This window comes from Neurospora hispaniola, assembly GCF_033458365.1.
Source record: "Neurospora hispaniola strain FGSC 10403 chromosome Unknown B0T23scaffold_3, whole genome shotgun sequence".
Classification (NCBI taxonomy): domain Eukaryota; kingdom Fungi; phylum Ascomycota; class Sordariomycetes; order Sordariales; family Sordariaceae; genus Neurospora; species Neurospora hispaniola.
Genome location: NW_026944408.1, coordinates 5203833 through 5229481, shown reverse-complemented (window position 1 = coordinate 5229481; position 25649 = coordinate 5203833). Strand labels below are relative to the sequence as shown.

Here is a 25649-nt window from a genome sequence, read left to right as displayed (position 1 = left end):
GTTATTTGCAGAGCACTCCGGTTACCCGTATCACTCTTATACCTCCACTTATTCGCCCCTTGAAGCTTCTACACTAGAGTAAGAGACTTGAAGTAAAAAATATTAAAAAAAAGAAAGAACGAAATACCCCAGTTTACTATATATGTTTCTCTGTTTATTGCTTTTTATAAAAATCTAAGTTTTTTCTTTCCCCCTCTTTTTTCTAGTTTTTTTTCTGAGTTTTTTTCTATAGCGCTTACCTTCTATATTATAGGGCATTCAACATTGGATGTTAAATTAATATTAGAATCCGAGGCGGTACCGCTTATATATTGAATATTTTAAAACGTATTTTTCCGCTATAATATGTCCATACTTCTCCTCTATAGTGACGAATCCTTCAACTATACCTCTACACTACCAGCAAGCAGTCCATGAGTTGCCGCAGCCGTCAAAGAACAGATTGCACTCCTTACATCCCCAAGCAATGCACTGATCTTTGTGCCAGCAGGTATAGCCCTTGCAAGCCCGCTTGAAAATATCTCCCTCCTTCGCTCTTTCGCTAATATGAGGGAGGTCCCTCTTATAGCAAGTTTTCTCAACCTGAGAAGATGGAGGGTTAGTGTCAGTCTTTCAGAGAAGCGATAGAAAGCATTGTATAAGTTCTTTTGCGAACGCTGGGGCAAAGCACGTACTCCAGCAACCCTGAAACTGTCACTGATCTGAGTTCCGTTGATTTGAGGTCCGTCGACCTGCGTTCCGTTGACATGTGCCTTGGTGACATCGGCAGTCTCTACCGGGGCAGAGTGCACAGCCGAAAACGCGGCAGCGATAGCGAAGAGTTTGAACAGGTTGCCTTGCATGTTGGGCAATAGAATATTGCTGTCCTGGGCAGGGTGTAGAAAAGAGTACGAGCGTTGAGGATTGATCGGCTTGATGGCTCTGTTCTCTGGTTGTTCAGCGAGCAGGAGCAGGCTGCTCTACATATACCTACTTATACTGACCAGTTTATCATGATTCCGTCCGGACCTTGCCATCTATGCCTTGTCGTTGGGCGGCATAGTTGCACGGTACACGGCGGTAATCCGGCGTTGTTGGCTGCTGAATGATGAGTCCCTGTCAAGACATACAACGTGGGTCAACATGATGAAAGGAGGATGCTGGAGCAGGAACTGAACTAGGTAGGTAAGACTTCCTTCAGGAATACGATAGTCCGGCTTCGTTGGACATTGGGTGAGTGGCTGGGTCTCGTACATCTAGGTACCAATCGCAAGCAAAACTGGCCCCCAAACTGACATAATGGCACAGGCTGACTGTGCTGTCTAATCCGCTCTTAAGCGAACATACCACATTTGACTAGGGTCCCTGGTAGCGAGTGCCAGTCGCATTCTACATAATTCGACTACCGTCCATTGCCGGGTCGTACCTGTCGGATGTTTGTGGTATTGCACTGTTTATTTCGCGTGGTAGGGTAGCAGAGTTCGAACAAGGCGCCGGAAAATGGTCTGCCCAGAAAACTTGCCTACAAGGGCTGGGTTGTAACTGCTCTGGTAAAGGCTCAGCTCTTGGCACTTGGCATAACTGAGGTCAGTTTATTCGGAAACTATTAGCGCAGACGGACACAACAAACAGTGACACACCATCAAGAGAATATAACAGGTAGGTAGTTGATAGACTGTTGATGAACTCATGACGAGCTTCACCGGTACAACTGGCAATATGTCAGGGTAGCTGCTAATCAACTCTGTGAAGAGCCTGCCACCAGCTTGCCTACCTCTATCAAAGAACCACTATCCGGCTGTAGGGACGTTATCTCTGTCCCTACACATGTAGGATTCAGCCCACAGCACCGACCCCCGAGCGAATTGGCAACAGGCCAACAGGTTACAACGAGTGCTTACTGGTAGTAGTGAGCGCGGTCCAATTGGGATCAGTTCCGAGGGCTGCCAACCAACACACTACCTACTAGTGCTACTACCTCTACACATTTCTGTGTCGGGTCTTTCCCCCTCGTTCGTCTCGCCCCACTCCGTCAACCCCTCCACGCCTTACCACTTACTAGTCGAGGTCGTTATTGCTGCGGCTGGTGCTGTCCCCGTGTCTCCCGCCACGCCCTACTCGAATCATCATCATAATCAGCACGATCTTTCGCCGCTCCAACTTTCCACTACTCGCATCTGCATGTTGCACTGCCCGCACCTCCGGCATCTACCTAGCTACTTCTAGTCCAACCACTTCTACTATCACTACATGCTTCACAAGCTCGTATACTCCCCTTTAGCCGCCCCGTCACATTACTACGAATTTGGAAAACATAATTCTTGGTCGAAACAATCAAGCCGCGCCGTCATTACGTATCAACTCGCTAGCAATATGGCGGACAAACCGGCAGCAAGTGCTCCTCAAACTCTCTTCATTGTCAATACATATACCTTATGCTGACCATCATGTTAATCAACTATAGAACCCCGTGACTACGCTCCAAGTCGCTACAGACCAACAGCCTGAAAGCGACGACAAGTCTCTAAGCGATATCCGGAGATCGATGAAGAGCGACGGACAGGGCTTGAGTGCGTTGGGCCTCGATGGTGTGCTCCGTACTTTTGACGCTGAACGCAATGTTCTCGACGCGGTTGGCCTTAACCCAGCCCAGATTAGAGAATACTACGATGGGCTGCCGCTTCCCCCGAGACTGCGTACCGCCGACGGCCGCAACGTGTCCCGTTGGGACATGTTCCACCCCGATGCGGAGAATGTTCCGAAGATATTTACGGAGGAGGAGAAAGCTAGAATGCTGGCACATAACGAGGAGATGGCAAAGCGTGGAGTCACATGTGCAACCTGTGTTCCAGGCAAGTCAGCAGACGAGGGGGGGTCGAAAGCTTAGATGGTGCCTTTTTGCTTTTCGCCATTATGCAATGTTCATGCCAGTCACTTCCAAGCCTTGCAGACAGGCCACAGTCGTGCAATGTGAATCAAGTGACCCAGCTCGTGCCGCTGGTCGCCTGGCCTTGGTGCACCGGCATAGCCGTTCAAGGTCAATGACACGCAGGTCTTGGACTGGAGGTAGCCCGTGTGGCTCTGGACGCTCGGGGCGGCCCGCAGAACCACGCTAGACGCATATCTCGAATGGATGGCGGTGTTGTCGTAGAGACACCTTCTGATGGGTTCGATCCGCGGTGTTAGTGGCTCAAGCATTCGTGCCTTCCAAAGTCCCAATGTAAATTCGAACGTCAGCGTCGCATTCGACGTAATTGAAATGCAACGTTCCTTACGATATGAGGTACCTACTCTCATCATCCATTTCCATTCTACCTCAGTAAACCTTCATTCTCCTTACCTCTACTCTATCCTCCGAATTCCACAACTAATCCCGAATCCGACAGGTGAACATCAACAACGTCTCACCTTACTATTACCAAGCTCGGCTACCTACTATGTCCACCCAACTCTCGGAGCTTGTCCTTTCAACCTTCTCCAATGGCCTCGACACTCTCTCTCATATTATCGATGTCGCCGAGCAATATGCCTCTTCCCAAGGCCTTTCCGCAGATGCCGAGTACCCCAACGCCCGCCTCGTCGAGGACATGAAGCCATTCACGTTCCAGATCCAAAATGCTACAAAACACGTAAATCGCACGCTCGGCCGTCTTCAGGGACAGGTATTCCAGCAATGGGAAGATAAGGAGACCACGATAGCGGAGTTGAGGGAGCGAATTGCGAAAGCGCAGAAGCTTGTAGAGGAGGCGGATGCTAAAGTCATTGATACTTTTGCTAAACAGCCGGCTAACCTGTGAGTACCACCAGCCGGAAGGCATATTATGGCGTTATAACTAAAAAACATACTAACGCGAATATCTAATAGGGTCCTTGGTCCCAAGACCCTTAAGAGCACTAGCAAGGGCACTATCCTCGGACACAGCATCCCCAACTTCTTCTTCCATGTGCAGACCGCGTATGCGATTCTCAGAAGCAAGGGCGTGCCGCTCGGCAAGAAGGATTACATCCAGAGCTTCCTGACGCGCAACTTCGTTGCCTAGAGATAAGTGGAGGTGCGATGATGCCATGATGCGGGAGACGTCTATAACAGGAAATGAAGACGGAAAAGCAGCAAGGGGAAATGAACATGCGTTGATCTTAGTCGAGGACCTTGCCAGCCCAGTAACGAGGTATGTTCAGTGAACATATAACCGGTCGGCATAATAGTCTACAACGCAACATCATTCTGATCATCGTAGGTAGATTGTTGTACATTGCACCAAATTGACATCTTGTTCTGGCCGGCCTGGCGACAGCAGTGCCCGCCTTCCCATCACCCAATGGACCATCACCACATGCATAACCGCCTTGTGACCCTAACGACTACCGAGAAGTCATCAACGCAAACGCTTGCTTCGCCGCCTATGTTCCGTCGAGAGACATCCCCACAGTGCTGAGATGCGTAGATGTTGATGGCTCTGTTTTTGCTGGGAGGAAGGCAAGTGATTGGTATCCAGGTGACCTACTCTCCGCGAGCTTGGCTGGATTCTTCCCTTGGAGCAGCTGTGCAACTCCTACGGATGTGTCAAACGACGGTGCAAGACTTTACGATGGGAACACTAGGTTACAGCGCATAGACAGGGCATGAAAGCGCACAGGGCAGGATAGAGCAAGCAGAGAGCATGGTATTGAGCTGGCATACACTTTAGGGCAAGAAGTTAGTAAAAGATACGTCCAAACCATCGTCTCGCCATCACCATGCAATCATCTACGCCGGAATATTAGGAGCTAGTTGCTTCCAGAAGGTGCACCTCTGCCCTCTCCCTCCCTCCCAAGAGTCGGCATCTACAACTTCCATAGCATTCTTCAATCCGGGCTCCTTGCACTACGTCACATTAAACCCCCATTGCGTCGGTACCTAGTACTGCAAACCACCTGTCTCGTTCAGATTCACCAACTTTGGAGCACTCTCGGTCCAAGCCGGCCAAACCGCAACAGGATATGGGCTTGTATTCCCCGTTGACCGTCCGTTAGCCAGCAGGCTAGTAATGGACGGATTGCCAATAATAATGAAGTTACCCCAGATACGGCGGAAGGCAAGAACGAAGTCGTTAGATTGGTTCTCAGTTTGCGGACCAAAATAGCCGGCGATGTCGGTGCCGTGCCGGGCAAAGGGGACGGAGTATTAGTATATATAGGCCTTCTTAGCGCTAGAGCCGGTAAATACAGAGGCAAACCAGTAGGCTGGGCAGACAAAGGTGGCTTCGGCGTAGATATTGTAGCCGCGCTGTTATTGGCCGTTGGCACCACCAGACATGTTCAGCGCGTTGGCGCCGGAAAGACCGTTCGTTTCAAAGAAGGGGCCCGCGCGGTTAGTTGGGTTACTGTTGGGGTTCGCGGTGAGGATGGAGTTGATTTGGGTCGCGGACAACTTGGGAAACTCCACCTTGAGCCATTCGGCAAGTTATAACTCGGTATCGATATTGTTAGGGACAAACAGAGGGCCTTCGTTAGCATTGAACCCAACGAGAAGCTTCATACCGTTCACTTGCTTATCGGCAAGCTGTTGGCTGGCAAGACTCATAATGTAAGCGTAGTCGGTGACGGGGTAGAAAGCCCAGTAACCATAAAGAGCTTGGTTAGTAACAACGTAGTTAGCTTGTTGTAGTGTGGCCGAATCTTTGCTCTAAAGACAGGCGAACACGTCCCCACTGCTGGAACAACCGGCAGCTTAAACGAAGGCATAGTATCTAGAAGTAGGGATAGCATCGTTGTAATTGTACTAGAATGGAAGGTAGGGCGAGTTGACAATGGATTTGTCGAAAAGAAGCAGACCCAAAGTTCCGTTAACGGCAAGGTTGTAGTACATAACGGAGCCGGCGCCAGCGGACTCGCCCGCGATAGTGACAGCTAGTGGATTGCCGCCAAATTTGCAAATAAACAGCTTGACCCACGCGAGAGCAAAAGCCTAGTCGAGGAGACCAGCATTGACAACACCCTTATTCTTGACTTCTTGTGAAGCAAGGAAGCCAAAGGCGCCGAAACGGTACTGGATGGAGACGACAAGGAAGCCTTGGTTGTTTGCGTTGATAATCTCGGTCATGTCCTGAACGTTGTTTCCCAAGCCGTAGCCCCCACCATGAATCCAAACAAGGACAGGCAGGTTTTGCGCCTTGGCGGGGGCATAGACATTGAGGAAAAGGCAGTCCTCATCGTCCTCCATCTGGGGTGAACCGCCCACGGATGGGCTGGAATTCGGGCACTGGGCACTTTGTTTCGTCGCTTGCGTAATAGGGGCATTAGGACGCGGCGGTAGAAAACACGGCGGTTACCATCTTACAGCAGTTGCATACGGGATTCTAGCCATACGCTGTCAGTAAACCGCATGCAGCACGGGTTCAGATATCGATATAGAACTGGCGCTTCTCACCCTTTCCAAACATTCACGCCGGTAGCGAGATTTTGTTGGCCTTAGTACTTGGCGTAGCCTACATCAACTGTGAGGGACGAAGACTGGCTACAGACAAGAGCATGCCTGTGTATTTGCTGGTGCTCTTAATGAACGGCTGTAATGTTCTGCGTAAACTCTGAGACGAAGCCGGTGGCGATGTGTACATCATAGACAGCATTGCTGAAAGGACTTGCCAATACGGCTCCAGTGACAATTAAGCCTGCCGCCAAATGGGCTGTGAGATATCGAAGAAGAGCCATAATGCTCTTGGACAGAGGGCCGAGGAGATGGACAAGCTCTACATCTTTGGGGACGTTGACAACATTTTCATCATCGACTTCTTCCCCGCCCAGTATTTCCAGCGGCAAAATTGTAGCCGGAAGAAACCAAGGCAGACTTTCGAGAAGACGACTGGATGGCTAAAGACTGGCTAGAAGCTAGTACAATAGCCGCAAGCGAACACACTCGAGGAAGCCAGCCACGTAGGGCAGTGCCTTACTTTGATCATGGGCAAAAGCTTACCATCTGAGCGGCTGTTTGGGGACTAACATGTTGGCCAAGCACATCGTCATTGATCCGATTTCCCTCATCGGTTACGTAGGTGCTATGGAAGTGGCAGGACATAGGGTCTAGCGCAGCGGACGAAACCGACTATCTTGTAGTGACTAGTCGTTCATAGGTATTGTTTGGCTGGGCCGTCCGTATGGTGCGACTACCTAACGAGCGGTGCAGCAGAGTAACCGACTGAGATCGGAGGTGTGTTGTCGCGAACGCGGAGAGTGGAGGTACATGCGGATGCCCGTCATGGGTCGCTTCCCGGTCGAAAAGGCTTGTCGAGTCTACTTACAAGGAAGCGTTATAATGGGCCCCACATCGATGTACAGCTTCCATGCTCTTGACGGACCTAGACTGTTCTGCTCTCACAAGGTTAGCTACCGAAGCGACAAGATGTTGATCCGTGGACCCTGCGATCCGGGGAAAAACGTGGGGGAGAGTTGAGTGCGGGGTAAGACAAGATATGCGACGTTGGACGATGGACAGGGACGGGTAAGGGCCAACAGAAGATGGAGGGTTGTACCAAAGACACACCGTTCGGAATCTTGGCCAAACAAACGGAAATCCCATGTGCGCGGGCACTGGACGACAGATGATCATCCATGTGGCCCGTGTACAAGCATTGTGGTTGTCGCTGTATTGAACCTTAGCAGCCCGAGCTACGTAGTGCTCTTCTGAATGGAGTCTTTCTTTTTGAATCGTCGCCTCGTTCCGGTGAATGACTGAGATCTCAAATAGAAGCAGAAAGTAGTTACTATCGGTAGGGAAGGGAAAGCACGAAGCAGAGATTCCTAAGTAGAAGGCGAGGAAGTTTCCACTTGTGGCACAAGATGATCCGACAAGCAGGTGCACCCGCCTGTCATTCTGCCGCAAGCTTCGGTTCCTCAGAGCTTCGACTTCAAAGTTGCGTCAATCCAACAACGTTCTCTCCGCCAGCAGTCACTGCATCTCCAGCCGATCCCCCATTTGACTTTAGGTTTTCTCGTTCTATTTCTTCCCGGCTTCAAGCATTCGATGATGATCGGTAGGGGCTTTCGAGATCCTTCCTGTCGCCTAGGCCAGAGACCAATGCCCCGCCATTTTGCCAATAGGCATCACTGTAACGCCTGATAGCTGGTGCTTACCTTACTCACATTGACGCTCGCGAGTAAACGATCCCGCCAGCTATCTGCAATCTATCAGCAGTAACACCGCGATGCGCGACTGTTCGGTACCTACTCTTCCGGCTCTGCGTTTCCCTCTTCAAGGGACAAGATTCTTCATCCATGGTCTCACACAGTGGAACATGTCGAATCCGTCGAACGCAACAACATCATCTATGGCATCACCTGGCATTTTCACGGGCCTCACCCCGACTACCTCTACCGAACATGCGGTCGGTGCCCTGATTGACCTGTGTCAATCTGCGTCTGCCCAACACTCGTCCTGTACAAATCCTGAACTTCAACTCCTGTTTTGTCGGGATGATGCTCGGACCCTGTGATCTCGTGGCATATAACACTACCTAGGCCCTTTATCCTCGACGCCCGTACCGTTGAGGCAAGTGTCCTCGATTGCTTCGTGCCCAACAACTACATCTTCAACATCTTGTTGTGGAGGTTTACCACTACCTTGCATCCACCGTAGAGCCCGTCTCCCAAAGTCCCTCCTGGTGGTCAAGAGTCTCTCACAGACCTCACCCGCCATCTTCAGCGGCCTCAAGTCTGGACTCTGTTTCAAGGGTAGGCCAATGCGATTCTTGTCGTGCGCTCTACACGCTGCCGAGAAGATGTATCCGGTGATGAACCAAGTCAACTCGTCATCCTCAAAGTCAGGCTCGCGAAAGTATGCGCGCAGCATAGGACCGCATTCATCGCGGGCGGTTGTCAATAACTCCCATGAGGATTGGTGTACTTTGAGCAATGGGAAGCGAAGACTGCGCGATTCATCGTGCAAGGTTTCAGCGAGCTTCAAGAGTACGCACCGAAGCCGGGAGTCACTCTCTTCCTCCTGGCTATTTTGAGCTCCTCGAATTGCCTTCACTCTTGCTGAGGGTAATGGGCTCGACGTTCACCGTCGCGATGATATCCCGCAAAAGCTCCCTCGACCACGCCTCCAACTCCTTTTTCCATTTCGACTCATGCAGCTTGATGAACTTCTTGGAGAAAGGAAGGCGGTCATCCCCGTCAGCGATCATTCGTGGTCCTGCTGTGGTGTACTGTGACCTATCCGCTTCCCGAGCTTGTCTCTTGCTCTTCTTCTTGCTTCGACCTTGTCGGGCCTTTGCTGCCGGAGACAGGCCGGCTTGGAGAGAGAACTTTAACATGTACTCTGGAATGTTCTTGGGAAGACTTCCCACGTAGAAGCTTGACTCGCCTAGTAGTCTTCGGGCATGGTCCAGGTCTGGCCACTCTGCCTTGACCAGGCTTTCTGTGCGGAGGGCATGGTAGAGCTGTGTCGCATATTGGATTGACCCCATCACGGTCGCAATCCTGATTGCAAACCGGTAGATGGCTACTCGGTAGTGGTGAACCAATTGGCCTGTCAAGACGGGTAACATAAAAAGCTCCAAGGTCTGGTGAGCCTTGGCCACAGGCAAACCGGGTTCTAGGGACCAATCCTTCACTTGCTTGACGGGATCGGAAAGAACGTAGTTCAGGAGCTTCAGTTGATGCTCGAGATAACTGTCCTCGCCGTGGCAGTCGAGAATACTCGATACATCCTTTCTTATTTCCGATAGTTCCCTCAAAGCCTCCCTTGCAACATCCTTTGTCTTCTTCCCCAAGACATGATGAATATCCAGGTTGAGCTGGCCGGCGATGATTGCATAAAACGGTACCACTTTCGTGTTCATCGTCTCCTGCACTCCTTGAACGAACATGTCCCTCACAGGATAAAGCCTTTCGTCATCTTCACAACCTTCCGCGAGCACGGTACACTCCGAGACGCAAAAATTCAACCACCTTGTATCTTTGTCCCACCCAACCGCATAGATGGCGTCCTCATCACTGTATTCGAGTAGAGAGAGGCAACAGCCCACCCTGTCCGTGGTGGAGGACTCTATAAGTGTACTCAACGTCATGCTTGGAAGCATCAAGTTGTGCAGAGCCAGCTCGTACGTGTCGTGAAGGAAATTTTCACGATCTTCGAAGCGGACAGCTGCCATGTCGATGCCGCGAGTTCTGCATCTGACAATGTGAAACAGCCGCATGATGTATATGATCCCGTCATGAGGCTTCATCACGCTAGTCATGGTGTCTGCAATGTCTCGAATCATGCCGATAGCGGTGTCGGTGGCGATGGATGCTGCGACATAGTCGGTGGTGCCGTCGCGGACGCCCGCCCAGATGTCTATGACAGCTCCGCGGATGATTGTGATGTCCTGGAATAGCATGCAGTAGGCAGCGACTGCATCGGAGCGAGAGGAAGGCTCCTCTGCTATGTATTCGGTCTTGTCTTCTTGAACGGCCGCAGGGTGATTGTCTTTTTTCTCGGTCTTTGGTATGCTGGGCTCGGCGTCGACGACGTTGAGAGATGGCTGCTGAATTCGAAGAAGGCCAAATTGATTTGATAGATGTTGGGCTCCGTTCACCTCATCTGCGGTAGGGATCGCGGGTGGCATCTTCAATAGGAGTATCTTTCTGACTTTCTCCAAAACTTCAACAAAGTGTTGATGTGTAGCGTCGCTTTGTGGATCGAGTATCGTATCTTGCTGCTCTCCCAGAAGCTGCCCGAAGTTCGAACGCGCAGATATTGCACGGTTGAGGATGGAAACCACGGACGGAGACACAGAGATAGCCGGTCTCTTGGATCGCACGATGAATTCAGCGAGCGGCACAAAGTCGGCAACCGCTAGTGTCTAGGGCTTTGGCGGGGTGATAGATGTCGCGCTAAAGCTAGTCGCTTGCTCGGCCTGTTCTCGTGTTTTCCTCTTCAAGCGTCCTGTTGGCTTCGCTGCTTCTGTAGATGGGGACGAATTCCAGGAACCGAGGGAAAGTTTCTCGGTAGGGTAACCGCATATTCTTGCGCTCGAGGCCAGCCATGAAGCAATGGCATTGGTGTCTCGCTTGTACTCAGCGTAGATACCGATGAGGTTTGAGGGCAACATTGTTTGTCGTAGTAGTGGACTGAATCGTGAAAACGGCCTCTAGTCGTATATGTGCAATCGGCGCACGGGATGGCGAGTACTAAGGTAGTTGTGTGAGGTGAAAAAGCGCGAGCCCAAGGGCCAGGCACAAGTAGGTAGAGGTAACCTTCGTTGTCTCCAGACTTCCATTACAGCTGCTAGACGCTACTGACCTGTACGCATGTGCATCTTCCGGGTGAACAGGCATAAAGCAAGCGGAAAGCATCCTGTCTCGGCCGGCTGTAGAAACCTGCACGGACATTGGGCGAAGAACCATTCACTGGGTGCTAGAGGTACCTCTATCTTCAAGAAGCCAAATTGGCGGCTGTCTCCTCTGTTGACAGCCGCAACGTCGAGTCAAGTTCGCTTCAGATATATACCTGCCCTGGACTTGATTGGATGAAGCCATACGAGTTACATTGCTGGATGCCGAATTCAGCCTCCTCTTTCCGCTAATGGGTGACTTATTCGATGATGGAGGTAATAAATGTACTCCTGCTCAGATCTGTTCAAGCTTTATCCCTCTATCGTGTCCAGTCCTTTTACAGGCATATACCTATATGAAGCACCTGAAGTTTCGGATTAGTAACTGACCAGCTTCAACCTTATAGGTAGAGGTAGGTAGGTACCTAGGTAATGTTATTTGGTGTTCCCAATGTGATGAAACCAACAACTTTCCGGCCCCATTAACGAGGTATTTCTCATCGCCCCTCTATTAAACCCCTTTGACTACAAATATACTCTTATTGCCTTTACTTCCATCTTTCCCATCACCTTTCCTCTCAAATAACACTTTTCCTCTCTCCCTTCTTACCTAGAGGTAGTTTTGTCTCTTGAGACGCGGAGGACAAGAATGCTGTTGGTTCTGCCTGGCTTTTACATATGAAAATCATTTGAGCTAGCAGCTTCCTTGTTGACCAATTGTCCAGGTTTCCGAGAATGAGTACTCTCTGGTGACTCGAGGTGCTGATATGATGAAGCACGAAGGGGATTCAGGTAGGCTTGCGCTTGGGTATGATTGTCGACAGGCCCGATTGACTCACAAAGAGTTTTGAACAAACGCTTCAATAGGTAGGTTTCAGTTCGGCTTGACTTACCTAGGACATCGGTCCATGTTGCAGACAATGACGACTAACAACATCTGAAAAGTGTTTACCAGCTTGCAAACTGTCGCACAATACGTTTTTAACAGCCTAATTCCATACGTGTTCCTTATGGACATGTCAACCTTCAGCGAGTACACCAATCCATCTCTCTTCAACGACGGGTTGCAATATCCCTATGTAGGCTGTTAACAAAAACAATTCATTCAACAAAGGCCTCATGGCGCAACGGTAGCGCGTTCGACTCCAGATCGAAAGGTTATCCGTTCAAATCGGGTTGGGGTCATGTAATTTCTCTTTTTGCTATTTTACCATGTGACTCCACTGTCAACTCCAGCTCTGGCTCTGCGTTGCTTTGTGTTTGTGTTGGTAAGTTCCCTTGCAATGCTATTATGACTTTGGCGATTGGCTCTTTTTTCAATCGCCCGTACTCTTTTACACTTGGGCAGGCTTGAAACGGAACGGCTACGACTGTTATTTTCAAAGTTTGCTCGAACGCACTCAGAACTCAGGATCAAACGAACACGGTCAGCGTGAAGCTGCGAGAGAACATCGCCAAGGTGTCACGGCAGTCGTCGGTTGTCGTGACCCGGACACTGGCCAGGTGTCATATCATCGGCACCCCTAGACCGAGGGAATGTTGCATCCGATGCATGCAACCAGACCTGAGCCAATATGTACCAATTCAAGGCACTGGAAAGGTGGTAAGGAGCTGTTGGAGGCTCCGTGTGATGGGAAGAAAATATTTGACGAGGACCGACGGTAATGCAACATCAAAATCGAGGATGCCAACTTGAAGTCCCATTGGGCCTAGTAGTTTCGTGTGGGGTAACTTGGCGCTTGCTTTCGGGGTCAAGTTCGTTGTGAGGAGACGACGATGTCATTATTGGCAACGGTCAAGAAGAAAACCGGCACTATTGTTTGCTATTTTTCAAGGACCTTCCGTTTTAGCGAGGTCAGAAGCTGCAGTAACGAATGGCCAATGCAATCAAGAAAGAGCAAGTTAAGAAGACAAGGAATGACATCTCTCCCCAGCCTCTGCCTCCTCTTGGACCCCCGAGCTTTCTTGGGAGGTGGGTGGCACAAAGTATCCCATAGGTTACCTTTTGCCGTCGTGTACATCTCATCTCCAGTCCCCTTCGCAGGTGGGAAAACGATGGATTACAAGTCCCCTCAGTCATTCAGCATTTTTGTCCCCCGTAATATGCAAAGGGCACACCGGTCAATGGCTTGCTTTTCTGGTGAACAGGAACCGAGGTGCCCGGAAGAAAGACATCAAGGAACCGCAGGCAAATGTATGGAGGAAGATTCCGAGGTTTTGCCTACCTCACACTAGCCTTCCCGACTCAACCGTCAAGGTGATCCATGAATATGTACTTACCTCTAGGATTACACGAGCCACTGGTTTGTGCCCCACCACGGCAAATGGAGGGAGCTCAACCGAGGCCCCATGGAGAGCTTACTTTTGGGTCTTCAAGATTTGACCGTCTCATCCGATGCCGAATATCTGTTCATGGACTTTGTACCTAGGTAGTTTCATGACATGAGCTGTTCATGATAGTAGCATGAGCTGTTGATCACCACATGAATTGTGGATTTAATCGCAACATAACCTTGAAGGATCACGGGACCGAGTGCTCTCACTCGAGTAGTTCTTGCCCGGTTGACGGAATGACGGGACGGGAACCCGTAGCGGAGTCGATCCCATTCTCCACAAATCCCCACATCCCCGCACCAGACTATGTAGGTACCAGGCATCTGCAGCCCATCCAATTGAAAGCCGTCGCATTGCATTCGATGACCTCAACCCCAAGTCTCGGGGCATGCCATTTTCTGCCGTGGTCCGCCAATTCTTTGTTCAACCCCCCATCCACCATTGCGCGCTTCCGGCTCCTCGACTCGATGCCTGACCGGAAGAGTGCTTTCGTCCGGGTATTCTTTCGTTTTTTTTTTTTTTTTCAACCTCCTGACCCATATCGCAAGCCCGATCGGCCCTTTTCCCAACATCTGCTCCCCTTGGCATCGGACATTTTTGTCTTTCGCCCACCGCTCAATCGCTAAATGCCGACGATCGCGTTAACCGGATCAAGTTTCTCGCGACCTTCTCTCTTCCCTGCAAGGATGGCTTCAAGACAAGATCATCGGCCCAAGCCCACTCTAACATGGCGACCTCAGCCTTCGAACCAGTGACGACGGTCAAGAACATGGACCAGGGGAGACCGTCTACCCCTTGTTGATCCAGGTCCTGTGTTCAAATTCGACGTCTTGTCTGAGACCCCATCCGACCATCCACGGCAGCATGTAGTGTAGCGCAAAGAGGGACAACAGAATAAACGGGAACTGCCAGGGGTCAAGGGTGTCGATCTGTTTGTATATATCGGTGCTCTTCCCCGTGCGACTCGGTGCCATCTTCATCGGCCGTGTTCGGACTGTTCCATCACACAAAGGACCTTTTTCTGTGCTGTGTCTGGTGAGAATAAGGGGTCAAAGTCCACGCCTGAACATCTCGCCATGAAGTTCGCCATTCCGCTTGCCTTGCTGGCGAGCGGCAATCTCGCCCTGGCTGCGCCCGAGCCGATCCATCCTTCTCACCAACAGGTAAGCTTCGACATAAATCATCCGTCGGCCCTAACCGTCCCATTCTTTCCGCTTCCTTTGTCCAGATCTTCCTCGATCCCGTTCCCAGCTTGCTGGATTATCAGTATCACTGCATTCTATAGTTGTGCTACCAAACACCTGCACGTTCGATTTTATCCAGATTGACCCTTCAACTCGCCCTTCGTGGGATCGGCCCAACCGTCCCTGCCAGACATGCATTTCAGATACGCCCTCCCATGGCTGTCCATACAAACAGTCCTGGCGGTTTCGCTTCCCTTTGCTGACATAGACCCGTCAACACAGCTCAATAAGAGGCCGCTTGCCTACTCAGAACCCCATTATCCATCACCATGGATGGACCCCAAGGCTATCGGCTGGGAAGAAGCCTACGAAAAGGCAAAGGCCTTTGTATCCCAGTTGACCCTGCTCGAAAAAGTCAATCTAACAACCGGCATCGGGTACGTGGCCCACGAAGCGCATCCAATACCATATGCACCGTCAAACAAAGCTAACGGATAGGACGTAACACAGCTGGGGCGCTGAACAATGCGTTGGCCAAACCGGTGCCATCCCTCGACTTGGCTTGAAGAGCATGTGTATGCAAGATGCCCCCTTGGCCATCCGTGGCACCGACTACAACTCAGTCTTCCCCGCCGGGGTCACAACCGCCGCTACGTTTGATCGAGGTCTCATGTATAAACGCGGATATGCTTTAGGCCAGGAAGCCAAGGGCAAGGGAGTCACGGTTCTCCTCGGACCTGTTGCCGGTCCCCTCGGCCGTGCACCCGAAGGCGGCCGCAACTGGGAAGGCTTCTCGACCGACCCTGTTCTCACCGGTATCGCCATGGCGGAGACCATCAAGGGAACACAGGACGCTGGTGTCGTCGCTTGCGCCAAGCACTTTATCGGCAACGAGCAAGAACACTTCAGACAGGTTGGAGAGTCACAGGACTACGGATACAACATCTCCGAAACGCTATCCTCCAACATTGACGACAAGACCATGCACGAAATGTATTTGTGGCCGTTTGTTGATGCCATCAGAGCTGGTGTAGGCTCCTTCATGTGCGCCTACACTCAGGCCAACAACTCGTACAGCTGCCAGAACTCGAAGCTCCTCAACAACCTGCTCAAGCAAGAAAACGGATTCCAGGGCTTTGTGATGAGCGATTGGCAAGCCCATCACTCTGGTGTCGCGAGCGCTGCTGCCGGTCTCGACATGAGCATGCCCGGTGATACCCTGTTTAACAGCGGCCGCGGCTACTGGGGAACCAACCTCACACTCGCCGTCCTCAATGGAACTGTCCCGCAGTGGCGCATTGACGACATGGCCATGCGCATCATGGCTGCTTTCTTCAAGGTTGGCCAAACCGTCGAGGACCAAGAGCCCATTAACTTCTCCTTCTGGACCCTCGACACGTACGGCCCGCTGCACTGGGCCGCTCGCAAAGATTATCAGCAGATCAACTGGCATGTTAACGTTCAGGGCGATCACGGAAGCCTTATCAGGGAGATTGCAGCTCGCGGAACAGTTCTGTTGAAAAACGCCGGCTCCCTTCCCCTGAAAAAGCCCAAGTTTCTGGCTGTCATTGGTGAGGATGCTGGACCGAACCCTCTTGGGCCGAACGGATGCGCCGACAATAGATGTAACAATGGTACCTTGGGTATTGGCTGGGGTTCCGGCACCGGTAACTTCCCTTATCTTGTGACGCCCGACCAAGCCCTGCAAGCCCGCGCTGTTCAGGATGGATCTCGCTACGAGAGTGTCTTGAGGAACCATGCGCCCACGGAAATCAAGGCCCTGGTTTCCCAGCAGGACGCCACTGCCATTGTCTTTGTCAACGCCAACTCTGGTGAAGGCTTCATCGAGATTGATGGCAATAAAGGTGATCGGCTGAACCTCACCCTTTGGAATGAGGGCGATGCTCTGGTCAAGAATGTTTCCAGCTGGTGTAACAACACCATTGTCGTCCTCCACACACCTGGTCCCGTTTTGCTGACGGAATGGTACGACAACCCCAATATTACCGCCATTCTCTGGGCCGGTATGCCCGGTCAGGAGAGCGGCAACTCCATCACGGACGTCTTGTACGGTAGAGTCAACCCATCTGGGCGCACTCCCTTCACCTGGGGCGCCACGCGCGAAAGCTACGGCACCGATGTTCTCTATGAGCCGAACAACGGGAACGAAGCTCCTCAGCTGGACTACACCGAAGGAGTCTTTATCGATTACCGTCACTTTGACAAGGCCAACGCCTCGGTCCTTTACGAGTTTGGCTTCGGATTGAGCTATACCACCTTTGAGTACAGCAACTTGAAGATCGAGAAGCACCAAGTCGGCGAGTACACTCCCACCACAGGGCAGACGGAAGCTGCGCCCACTTTTGGTAACTTTTCTGAAAGCGTGGAAGACTACGTATTCCCTGCCGCAGAGTTCCCCTACGTCTACCAGTTTATCTACCCCTACCTCAACAGCACCGACATGTCTGCTTCCAGCGGCGATGCGCAGTACGGCCAGACTGCCGATGAGTTCTTGCCGCCCAAGGCCAACGATGGATCGGCGCAGCCTTTGCTTCGCTCATCCGGCCTTCATCACCCCGGTGGAAACCCTGCTCTTTACGACATCATGTATACTGTTACGGCGGATATCACCAACACGGGCAAGGTGGCGGGTGATGAAGTACCGCAGCTGTACGTGAGCCTCGGAGGGCCAGAGGATCCCAAGGTGGTGCTGAGAGGGTTTGACAGACTTAGGGTCGAGCCTGGGGAGAAGGTGCAGTTCAAGGCGGTGCTGACGAGGAGGGATGTGAGTTCATGGGATACGGTGAAGCAGGATTGGGTGATTACTGAGTACGCGAAGAAGGTGTACGTCGGGCCAAGCTCGAGGAAGTTGGATCTCGAGGAGGTTCTTCCCTGAACGGGGAGACCGATGGAGGTAGTATGATTCATGTGGCTGTTGAATGACACCTGGGAGTGAATACCATGGTTCCGTGTTCATCTTTGCATACCTAGTATAATTAACTGTTGCTCCTACTATTCTTGCGAGTTTTTTTTCATTAGCCGTCACGCTTGTTTCTCTTGTCTGCCCCATTTTGCCTCCAACCATTCTCTTTTGTGTAGTGGCTAAAGAACCGGACTATCGTCTAGCGATTGCTTGATAGGCCTGGTGTTGACTTCCACATACTTAGGTACCTAGGTAGCTACCATGGACTCCGACGCCAACGCAATGCGCTCTTACCATTTATCGTTTCGCATCCGAATGTGCGGACCTTGAAGGCCAATTGAACCGCCAAGTCCCATCCCAAGGCCCGTGCTACCGTATTTTCACCTTTCAAGGCATGTGGAGTCAAATCGTTTGCCTTTTCTTTCCCGACGCTCCTTCCTCCCAACATGAAGTACTCGTCATCGGACAAGGCAGTCCGTTCTTCGGACCCGGAAATACACGCCGAAATCCGTTCAAGGCAACTGCAAGACGCGTTTGTCACTTTCCTCTCAGGTTCCTCAGTCATTTCCTCGGACCAACGCCGGCGCTTCCATCCTTCGTTTTTTTGCTGCGGCCTTCTCCCCCCTTCCCACCGGGCTACGTTCTCAACTTCCATAAGAGCGCGTCAGGCCGCCATCAATCTCCCTCCTTTCGTCCCTCCACCTTTCTCTCTTCCAGCGGGGAATGTTCGTGACTTCTCCCACGATCGTTAACTTTACATTCGCTACCCAGAAGCCGGTCGTCGACGGCGTCCATTCGTTCTTTTCTTTCAATCGGAGGTCGACACGCGTAAGAGTCAAATTTCATCTTCACGATGCGCTTCCACCTTCTTTCAGGCTTGATCGCCTTTGCCGGTGGCCTTGGAGTCCAGTCAGTCCACGCCGCTGGTCTGGCTGTTGCTGCGGTTCAACCCTCTGCTGTTGGTGAGTCATTCCTGAGTCCTGACTCCCTTGTTCACATTCAGGAGTAGCTGCCACGGTGTGACTGTGTTGGGCCCCACCAGGATGGCTGTTTACACCCTCGCGCCACATTCTATGCCCCCATTCTCCAGTTCTGAGCCCCTTCCCACGACCTACGATGACCGCGTGCTAACGACTTCCACTTCCAGTCACAGTCCTCCCCACCGATGCCCGTCCCACCGACACCGGTCCTCTCCAGCCCACCATTGTTACTTCCAACACCTTTCTCACCTCCACTGTCAGCGACATCGAGAGTGGCAGTACCCTCACCATCCCCTGGCCTATTTCCCCCATTCCTTCCAGCTCGTTGTCGGTTGTCACCCTCTCACCCTCGGCCTCAGCCACCCTCGTTTCCTGCCCACGCGACAACAATACCTTCTGGACTGACCATGCCACGAATAATGTGTACCAACTTCAATGCGGTATTGATCACTATGATCAGGCGGCCAACTGGAACTTCAACGCAGGCATGAGGCACAGTTGGGAAGAGTGCGCAAAGTGGTGTGCAGAGTATGCTCAGTGTCTGGGCTTCAGCTACATTGCAGGCATTGCGTTGAAGCCGAATTGTTGGTTGAAAAACAGTCTGAGGGGACAGACGATCAACGAGAACAGTTGGGCGGGCATGCTGGTTACTGGTGGCAAAAGTGTCGCCACGAATACTGTTGCCGGTCTCGTGAAGGAGACAACTACGGTTCTAGCTGTTGCCGTTGATACAACTACCATGTTTGTCGAGGGAACTGCAGTCACAACTGCTGTCACTACAGTTGTCACGACGGAGTTGGTGAAGCCAGTTGCACCTGCTACTATACTGAGCGTTTCACAAGCAAGCTCGACACTTCCGAATCCCACCGCCATCGCCGTGAGCTGCAATAACGAGACTTGGTGGTCAGACGAGAAAGCTTCCTGGCGTGCCATTGACTACTTCTGCAAGGGTGGACACGACGGGACCTTCGGCAGCTATGCTGTTGACAAGATGTTGCACGGGGAGAACTCCATTGCTGCCGCCTACTGGCCCTACAACGGCACCACAGTCATCACCAGCGTCGTTGCCAAGGCAGGTTGCACCGTGAGACTTGACAAGAATCTGTGCCTGCAGAGGTTCAGGGCGCCCATGTATGGCTGTGACGCGGATGAGAAGCACCAGAAACGCGGTGGATCGGTTTCTGACGGCTGCTCCGACTGGACTATCCATATGCAGTCGTGGCCGAGTGTTGGAATCTGCCAGGATCAGTATGATCAGGATATGGGAGGTGCGGGTCTGTGCGCGACTTGGAGCACTGGTTACTCGGAAACTGCCGTTGGTGACGGTTTGAAGATTGATTGGTATCCTCGTGGCTAGAAACGCAAGGGCTGCTGATGACACATGAGTGCTTCGTGGCGGCATCATTACCTCTACTTATCGACCATGATCTCTGTTTGACTGCACAGTTGACTCACATCCTAGCGATGTGACTCTTCACGGCGCAGAGCAAATCCAATATTAGGTCGCGATACGTGAAGATTGGGACTCATAACAGGAGTCGCCCTAATGTGGTGGAAAATGTTTGGCGATGTGGCTTTTGGTCATCGTATACCTACCTACACTTTACAGACATCGAAGTGAGCAATGAAAGAGTCGCATATCTGAAGTTGGGAAGTTCCTGTCTTTGCTGTCAAGGTGCAAATTGCGGTTTCCTGATTCTGTTCATTGCCGGGTCTCTAGTCGTTCGCTAGGTAGGTGCGCGGGTAGGCCAAAAACACCTCTCTGCTGATTGAACAAGTTTCGTAGGTATCCCTGGAATACCCCCTTCCATTCTCGCTCTTTGATTTGCGTCGCCAATGCCTGCCTTGCTTCCCGTCCTGCTGTTGGGCACTATTCACTAAGGCAAGAAAGTTCAGCCAAGGAGCGAGCGCAAAGACAGAAGTCGGCTCACAAAGCGTGCGTCGCCTCACGCAAATGGTTCGTATATCGATGTCCCGAGTAACTTGCCTCTCTCCTTTGATCTTGATAACCCGTCAAGCTGATATTTTCCACTTTGACTCCCAAGTTGGATCATTTCCACCTTTCGCTCCCGTTCTAACCTCGGCAAAAGGGAGCATTCGCACATTGTTTTCGTTTCCATCGAACGTCAACAGCAACAGAACCATCGACTGCCTATCATAGATTTCCTCAATATGAATTCTCCGCCCTCCATCGCCGCCAATGTCCCATCCACACAACAAAAGCAACTCATCTCTCGTCTTCTGGCGGTTAAGCCTTGCCCCAACGGCCCTCCTTACACATCCAGTCTTCAGATTTCGCGCGATGATCCGTACCCCGTCCCGGGCCCTAACGATGTTTGCATCCGTATCCGCGCCGTCGGTCTGAACCATATCGACTGGAAGAACTTGGAGCATGAAACCATGGTCAAGAAATGGCCAGAAGTCCTGGGATTTGAAATTGCGGGTGTTGTTGAGTTGGTGGGAATGGATGTACAGGAGAATGAGCTAAGGGTTGGTCAGGCGGTGTTTGGGCTGAGCGGGCCGGTCGGCATGAGGAGAGGACCCCCTGAGAAGGAGGGACCTGAGGAACATGGACCTGGTGAGAAAGGTGATGATGGGATATGTGGTGCAGGCGAAATGGAGGCGAGGAAAAGCCTTGTTAAAGTGCTGGTGGAAGAGGTCCCGAAGGCAGACAGCAAACTGGAGAAGAAAGGGTTATGGCTTGGAAGATCTGGTGGCTTCCAGGATGTGGCGTGTGTGCACAAGAGTTGGGCTACCAGGAAGCCGGCAAGTTGGCCTTTTCAGTGGTCAGCTGGTGTCCCGTGAGTTCATGTTTCTTCCCGCTTCTATTGATGTGCCAACAACAAAGTGCTAATGAGATGCAGACTTGCTTACATGACTGCTTGCTCGGCGATTGTCTGCGGGCTGGGTATTCGGCTGCCTTTCCTGGCGAACAGCGAGCCTGCCCGCGAAGGCAGCGCATCGCTCTTGAATCTTGAGTCTCCGACAATCGATACGACTTCACCCAAGAATCCCAGCGCGGATGAACTGAAGGACCACCCTGTAAACGATTCCGGCGTCAAATCCGTTCTTGTCCTCGGCGGTTCCTCAGGAGTTGGCAGTTCTGCCATTCAGCTCCTGCGCATGGCGCTAGGCCCCAAGGCTGTCATCATCGCTGCCACCAACAGCAAGAAGTACTACCGTGAACTCCGTGAGCGCGGAGCCACTGCCCATTTACGTGGCGAGTTCGAAGGTCTTATTGAGAAGGTCCATTGCCTCACTGAAGGAAAGGGAGTGGATGCCATCCTCGATTGCGTTTCGGGGGCTGCTTGCCTTGATGAAGGTCCCTTTACACCATCTGGTCCCCCTATCCCATCGTCGAGTGACACAGACGAGACCACCATCACGAATGACCTGGACTCAAATACCACTGTCAAGGATGAGAAAACCTTGAAGGCCATGCCATTCTGGGGCGTCTTTCGCAAAGATGGACCCAAGCTGTACGCCGAAGTGGCTACAGGTCGAAAAGTCGCTGTACCTACTGACGTCGGTATCAAGGCGACGCTGATCTTCTCAAGAATGATTTTGGATCAACCCGATGGTGAGCGCGCACTTCAAGAGTTACCGGCGCTGATTGAATCAGGAAAGTTCGTATTTCCGCACCCGGGAGGAGTCAAAGTTGTAGGCAAGGGGCTGGAGAGCGTCGCGCCGTGGTTGGCGGAATTGAGAGAGAGCAGCGGTGGGATGAAATTTATTGTTGAGTTGTAATTGGTGAAATAGTCACCTTCGGGTCCTTGTGGAAAGTGGTAGGGGAGTGGTTTTGTTCATTGTGTTGCATGCTTCCCTTCGTTTGGAGTTTTGTTGGATTCGGGGTTTCCCAGGACTGGACATGTTTGCGTGCTTCATAGTAGTTTGTTCCCCGTCCTTATCGTATATGATTATGACTTGGAGTCAGACTTACATTCTTTCCGCCGATGGTTCAGGGGCTTTGAAGCATTTTTGTACAGTGTTTGAATGCAATTTTGAATCCTGCTTGCTTGACATACCAAAGTGATGGTGGTGGTTTTGCCATGAAGCATGGTCAACGTATGAGCTGTGGCGCTCAGGGGGTGGCTGGTGCAGTGTGGCGCACTCTCCAACACGTCAATTAGACGCTCATTCTTCTAGCTGGTACGTTTTGTAACCATGGGTCGCGAATTGTAGATCTTCATGACAGAATACCTATTCGTGTTTCACAACATATCTTTGAGTTCTTATATGACCATTCGGCCTTCATCTCATGCTCTGACACGATTTCTGTCCTAGGCACAGCATGATTGAACATATTGCCTCTTCCGATGTTCCGATATACAATGGGCAGGGGCAATTTGGACAACTGCCATGCAACTTCGAATCATACATGACTGCAGGAGGAATAAAAACCTAAATACCTTCGGTTGCAGTGACACCTCAAGCTGGCTCCGCTTTTTTCTTCACGAGAGTGTCAACTTGAAGACGGGAATGTTTGACTCCTGCCGGCACGGCCGAGCCCGACTCATCAAGAACCGGGAGATTAAAGCCTTTTACAAACCCTCGCGGTTGGACTGGCGCACCATTAACACCTCCTGTGCAACTTCCCCGTGAACAGCGCGCCACAGCAAACCGGAGAGCACATACTCCCAATTAGCACATACTCCCAGTTAGCACCTACAACCCGACGCCATCATTGAATCGAACGAGTTCGACTGTCTGTTTCATTCAAGCTTTGACGCGAACCACAAGACGGTTGGGCGGACGATACCAACATTTGTATGGGAGGAGCCAGAGGTCCTTAATGGATGGCCGACGTGAACCTTCAGGTTCAGGCATTGGGGGGCGATCATGGAAGATTAAAGTACCTTACGTGCGAACCAACAAGTGAGTAAACCAAGTGAGTCTGGGAGGCTAAGGGATGAAGGAATTGAATGCTGATCTTGCGACAAAACTGAAATGGAGTGAAGTGACGCCCCAGGCGCATGGAGAACTGATCGATACCTCTACCTAACTCTATCAAGAAGATCGCGGTTGCCGTTGTGAATGACAAGTTAGGTACAGTACCTAGCAAAAGGTGGTGTTCTTTGACCCTCGGATCAGATTCAGGCGGATGGAGAAAAAAAGGTTGAGGCTTAAGGTTCTTACAGTCCAGCTCCAGTGAATGAATCACGCAGAGATGCAGTTTACCTCTAGTGGAGGATCAATTGTGCTTGCGGTCGTCTCTTAATGGCCTTCACCATCCGCGTCTTACCATTCACAACCAGGAAGGTGATTCACGGGAATTTGGTCTCTTTTGCACTGACTTAATTATTTCCCGTGTGAAAGCTCTTAAAGTTTCAATATTTGGCAGTGGCACCGCTGCATCATAAAACCCTCCATCTGTGAATGCTTTCTCCTTGTCACAACAAACGTCTGAAATTCGACAATCCTCATTCTACCTATCTCTAGAGGTAGCAAGGCAAATGAAAGTGCGAAATCACCCAACTACTAGACGGCCAGATGATACCTACCTCTAGGTACCTAACGTTCTCGCCATCACAGAGCGTCGGTATGTGCTACAATTACACTGAATACAAGTACTGCGCCCAAGGTCCCCGCTGCCGCGGGGGCTACGGCTGGGTCAACAGTCAGGGCCAATCCTACGCAAAGTCCTACGCACAGTTCGTGCGCATTCGTCGTTGCTCCAACTTTGAGCGCGGCTATGACTGCCGCCAAAGAAGGTCTTTGGGACCTGGCTCCGAAACCAAGACCAGTGAGGAGACTTGCCTTATTTGCCGACTCTGGTAAAGCTCAAAGCCGCCTGCACCACTCACTGGCCTACGTAGGCTAGAATTCCTCGTTTTTACCTCTACCAAGAAAAACATCTAAAGGGGAATTGAGGACTAAAAGCGGTGAACGAATTCGACCTGAAACGGCACTTGAGTGATGGGAGGGGTTTGAAATGATTGCTGAAATCTTCCAATGTACCTCTACGGAAGGAATCAGCGGACGGAAGGAAAGATGAGGGTCAAATTCACAGTTGGGTGTGGAAGGCAGTCAATAGGGCTGTGTTTGTACTCGTAAGATTTCCGTACCTCTACAGCGCCTGGATTCACACAATCCAGTTGGTATCAAAGAGCTCAAGTTTAAAGGCTTCATCGCGCACATCTCTGTGTAAACACTCGCTGGCGCTAGCCCGGTGAAAGGGCCGCTGAAGGGCCGAAATTGTTTGATCCATAGCACCTGCCCCTGGTGGGACACCCTCAACTCTTTTGGAGCTCACGCCCATTTACAACGTAAAAATACTATCACATGAGCTCCCACATGAAATGAATGGCAATAGGCTTTATCTCTTTTCCCAAGTACTGGATACCAAGTCGTGGTGAAGTGGGATATCCGTTTGCGGGCGAATCAAGGGCCCGGAATCCAGTGAACAGTCCTGCTCTTCGAAGTAGAGCAATTCTTTTTGTTTTATCACCATTCACTATGATAAAAGAAAGAAAAACAAACCCCGCTATGGAGGTTTTTACCGAATGTTTTGGCAAGGTTCTGCCGCCAAGATTACAACCTGAGCATCCATACAAGAGAATCATAGGTACCTCTAGGTACCTCTAGGTATCTGTAAATACATACTTTGCAACATCGCCGTTCGATGCAGGTGGTAAATGGAATCAAAAAGCGTCCGTTCACTTCCGTTGACAAGCATTCGGGATCAACTTGATGATGATTGAAGATTAAGGTCCTTAGATGTATTCACTTGCAATGACCTTCAATTCCTCCCTTCCATGGGCCCTTCACGTAGACCACTATTCACCTTGGGGAATAGCCGCTCAAAGATTTACTGTGATGAGTAAAAAAATCTAATAGTCGTAGGTAAGTATATAACGCCTCCAACTTATGCCCTGATAGAAGCTTTCCTTCTACCACCCAAACCATTTAAACCAAAGCAGAAAGCCCAAACTAGAAGACTTAAAACACCGCAGGC

At 51.2% G+C, this 25649-nt stretch overlaps 10 protein-coding genes and 1 non-coding gene across 11 annotated transcripts; 8 read left to right on the top strand and 3 right to left on the bottom strand.

Moving 5' to 3' along the window:
* Nucleotides 1-270: 270 nt before the first annotated feature.
* On the bottom strand, nt 271-1178 carry B0T23DRAFT_132175 (uncharacterized protein). Its single transcript, XM_062832206.1, has one exon. It carries the CDS (start codon nt 840-842, stop codon nt 384-386), a length of 459 nt encoding a protein of 152 aa, XP_062694868.1. The 5' UTR covers nt 843-1178; the 3' UTR covers nt 271-383.
* Nucleotides 1179-2352: 1174 nt separating this feature from the next.
* B0T23DRAFT_404152 (uncharacterized protein) lies at nt 2353-2866 on the top strand (the record flags this gene model as incomplete). The annotated part of the gene is made up of 2 exons (XM_062838871.1): nt 2353-2370; nt 2444-2866. 2 exons carry the CDS (start codon nt 2353-2355, stop codon nt 2864-2866), a joined length of 441 nt encoding a protein of 146 aa, XP_062694867.1.
* Nucleotides 2867-3289: 423 nt separating this feature from the next.
* B0T23DRAFT_132165 (uncharacterized protein) lies at nt 3290-4163 on the top strand. The gene is made up of 2 exons (XM_062832205.1): nt 3290-3772; nt 3845-4163. The coding sequence occupies exons 1-2, from the start codon at nt 3417-3419 to the stop codon at nt 4017-4019; spliced, it is 531 nt and encodes a 176-aa protein (XP_062694866.1). The 5' UTR covers nt 3290-3416; the 3' UTR covers nt 4020-4163.
* Nucleotides 4164-4726: 563 nt separating this feature from the next.
* On the bottom strand, nt 4727-6669 carry B0T23DRAFT_404150 (Alpha/Beta hydrolase protein; the record flags this gene model as incomplete). The annotated part of the gene is made up of 10 exons (XM_062838870.1): nt 4727-4822; nt 4853-4876; nt 4913-5080; nt 5186-5220; nt 5266-5404; nt 5453-5642; nt 5742-5902; nt 5951-6240; nt 6328; nt 6523-6669. 10 exons carry the CDS (start codon nt 6667-6669, stop codon nt 4727-4729), a joined length of 1251 nt encoding a protein of 416 aa, XP_062694865.1.
* A 1542-nt stretch (nt 6670-8211) lies between these two features.
* On the bottom strand, nt 8212-11051 carry B0T23DRAFT_412204 (uncharacterized protein; the record flags this gene model as incomplete). The annotated part of the gene is made up of 5 exons (XM_062839475.1): nt 8212-8448; nt 8489-8946; nt 8987-9951; nt 10063-10795; nt 10931-11051. 5 exons carry the CDS (start codon nt 11049-11051, stop codon nt 8326-8328), a joined length of 2400 nt encoding a protein of 799 aa, XP_062694864.1. The 3' UTR covers nt 8212-8325.
* Nucleotides 11052-11543: 492 nt separating this feature from the next.
* On the top strand, nt 11544-12800 carry B0T23DRAFT_419912 (uncharacterized protein; the record flags this gene model as incomplete). The annotated part of the gene is made up of 6 exons (XM_062839717.1): nt 11544-11549; nt 11681-11686; nt 11999-12065; nt 12219-12352; nt 12388-12541; nt 12622-12800. 6 exons carry the CDS (start codon nt 11544-11546, stop codon nt 12798-12800), a joined length of 546 nt encoding a protein of 181 aa, XP_062694863.1.
* Nucleotides 12387-12458, top strand: B0T23DRAFT_t142. The gene has a single exon. It is a non-coding gene; the product is annotated as a tRNA-Trp (tRNA).
* A 1988-nt stretch (nt 12801-14788) lies between the features above and the next one.
* Nucleotides 14789-18009, top strand: B0T23DRAFT_337111 (beta-glucosidase 1 precursor). The gene is made up of 2 exons (XM_062835820.1): nt 14789-15228; nt 15302-18009. Exons 1-2 carry the CDS (start codon nt 14984-14986, stop codon nt 17685-17687), a joined length of 2631 nt encoding a protein of 876 aa, XP_062694862.1. The 5' UTR covers nt 14789-14983; the 3' UTR covers nt 17688-18009.
* A 373-nt stretch (nt 18010-18382) lies between these two features.
* B0T23DRAFT_337110 (uncharacterized protein) lies at nt 18383-20051 on the top strand (the record flags this gene model as incomplete). Its single annotated transcript, XM_062835819.1, has 2 exons — nt 18383-18676; nt 18862-20051. The coding sequence occupies exons 1-2, from the start codon at nt 18568-18570 to the stop codon at nt 20049-20051; spliced, it is 1299 nt and encodes a 432-aa protein (XP_062694861.1). The 5' UTR covers nt 18383-18567.
* Nucleotides 20052-20665: 614 nt separating this feature from the next.
* On the top strand, nt 20666-22526 carry B0T23DRAFT_132109 (uncharacterized protein). The gene is made up of 2 exons (XM_062832204.1): nt 20666-21495; nt 21559-22526. The coding sequence occupies exons 1-2, from the start codon at nt 20867-20869 to the stop codon at nt 22439-22441; spliced, it is 1512 nt and encodes a 503-aa protein (XP_062694860.1). The 5' UTR covers nt 20666-20866; the 3' UTR covers nt 22442-22526.
* A 1496-nt stretch (nt 22527-24022) lies between these two features.
* B0T23DRAFT_314597 (uncharacterized protein) lies at nt 24023-24472 on the top strand (the record flags this gene model as incomplete). Its single annotated transcript, XM_062834810.1, has 2 exons — nt 24023-24066; nt 24229-24472. Coding segments are annotated over 2 exons (288 nt in total), but the record flags the coding sequence as incomplete, so codon positions are not given.
* Between the last annotated feature and the right edge of the window lie 1177 nt (nt 24473-25649).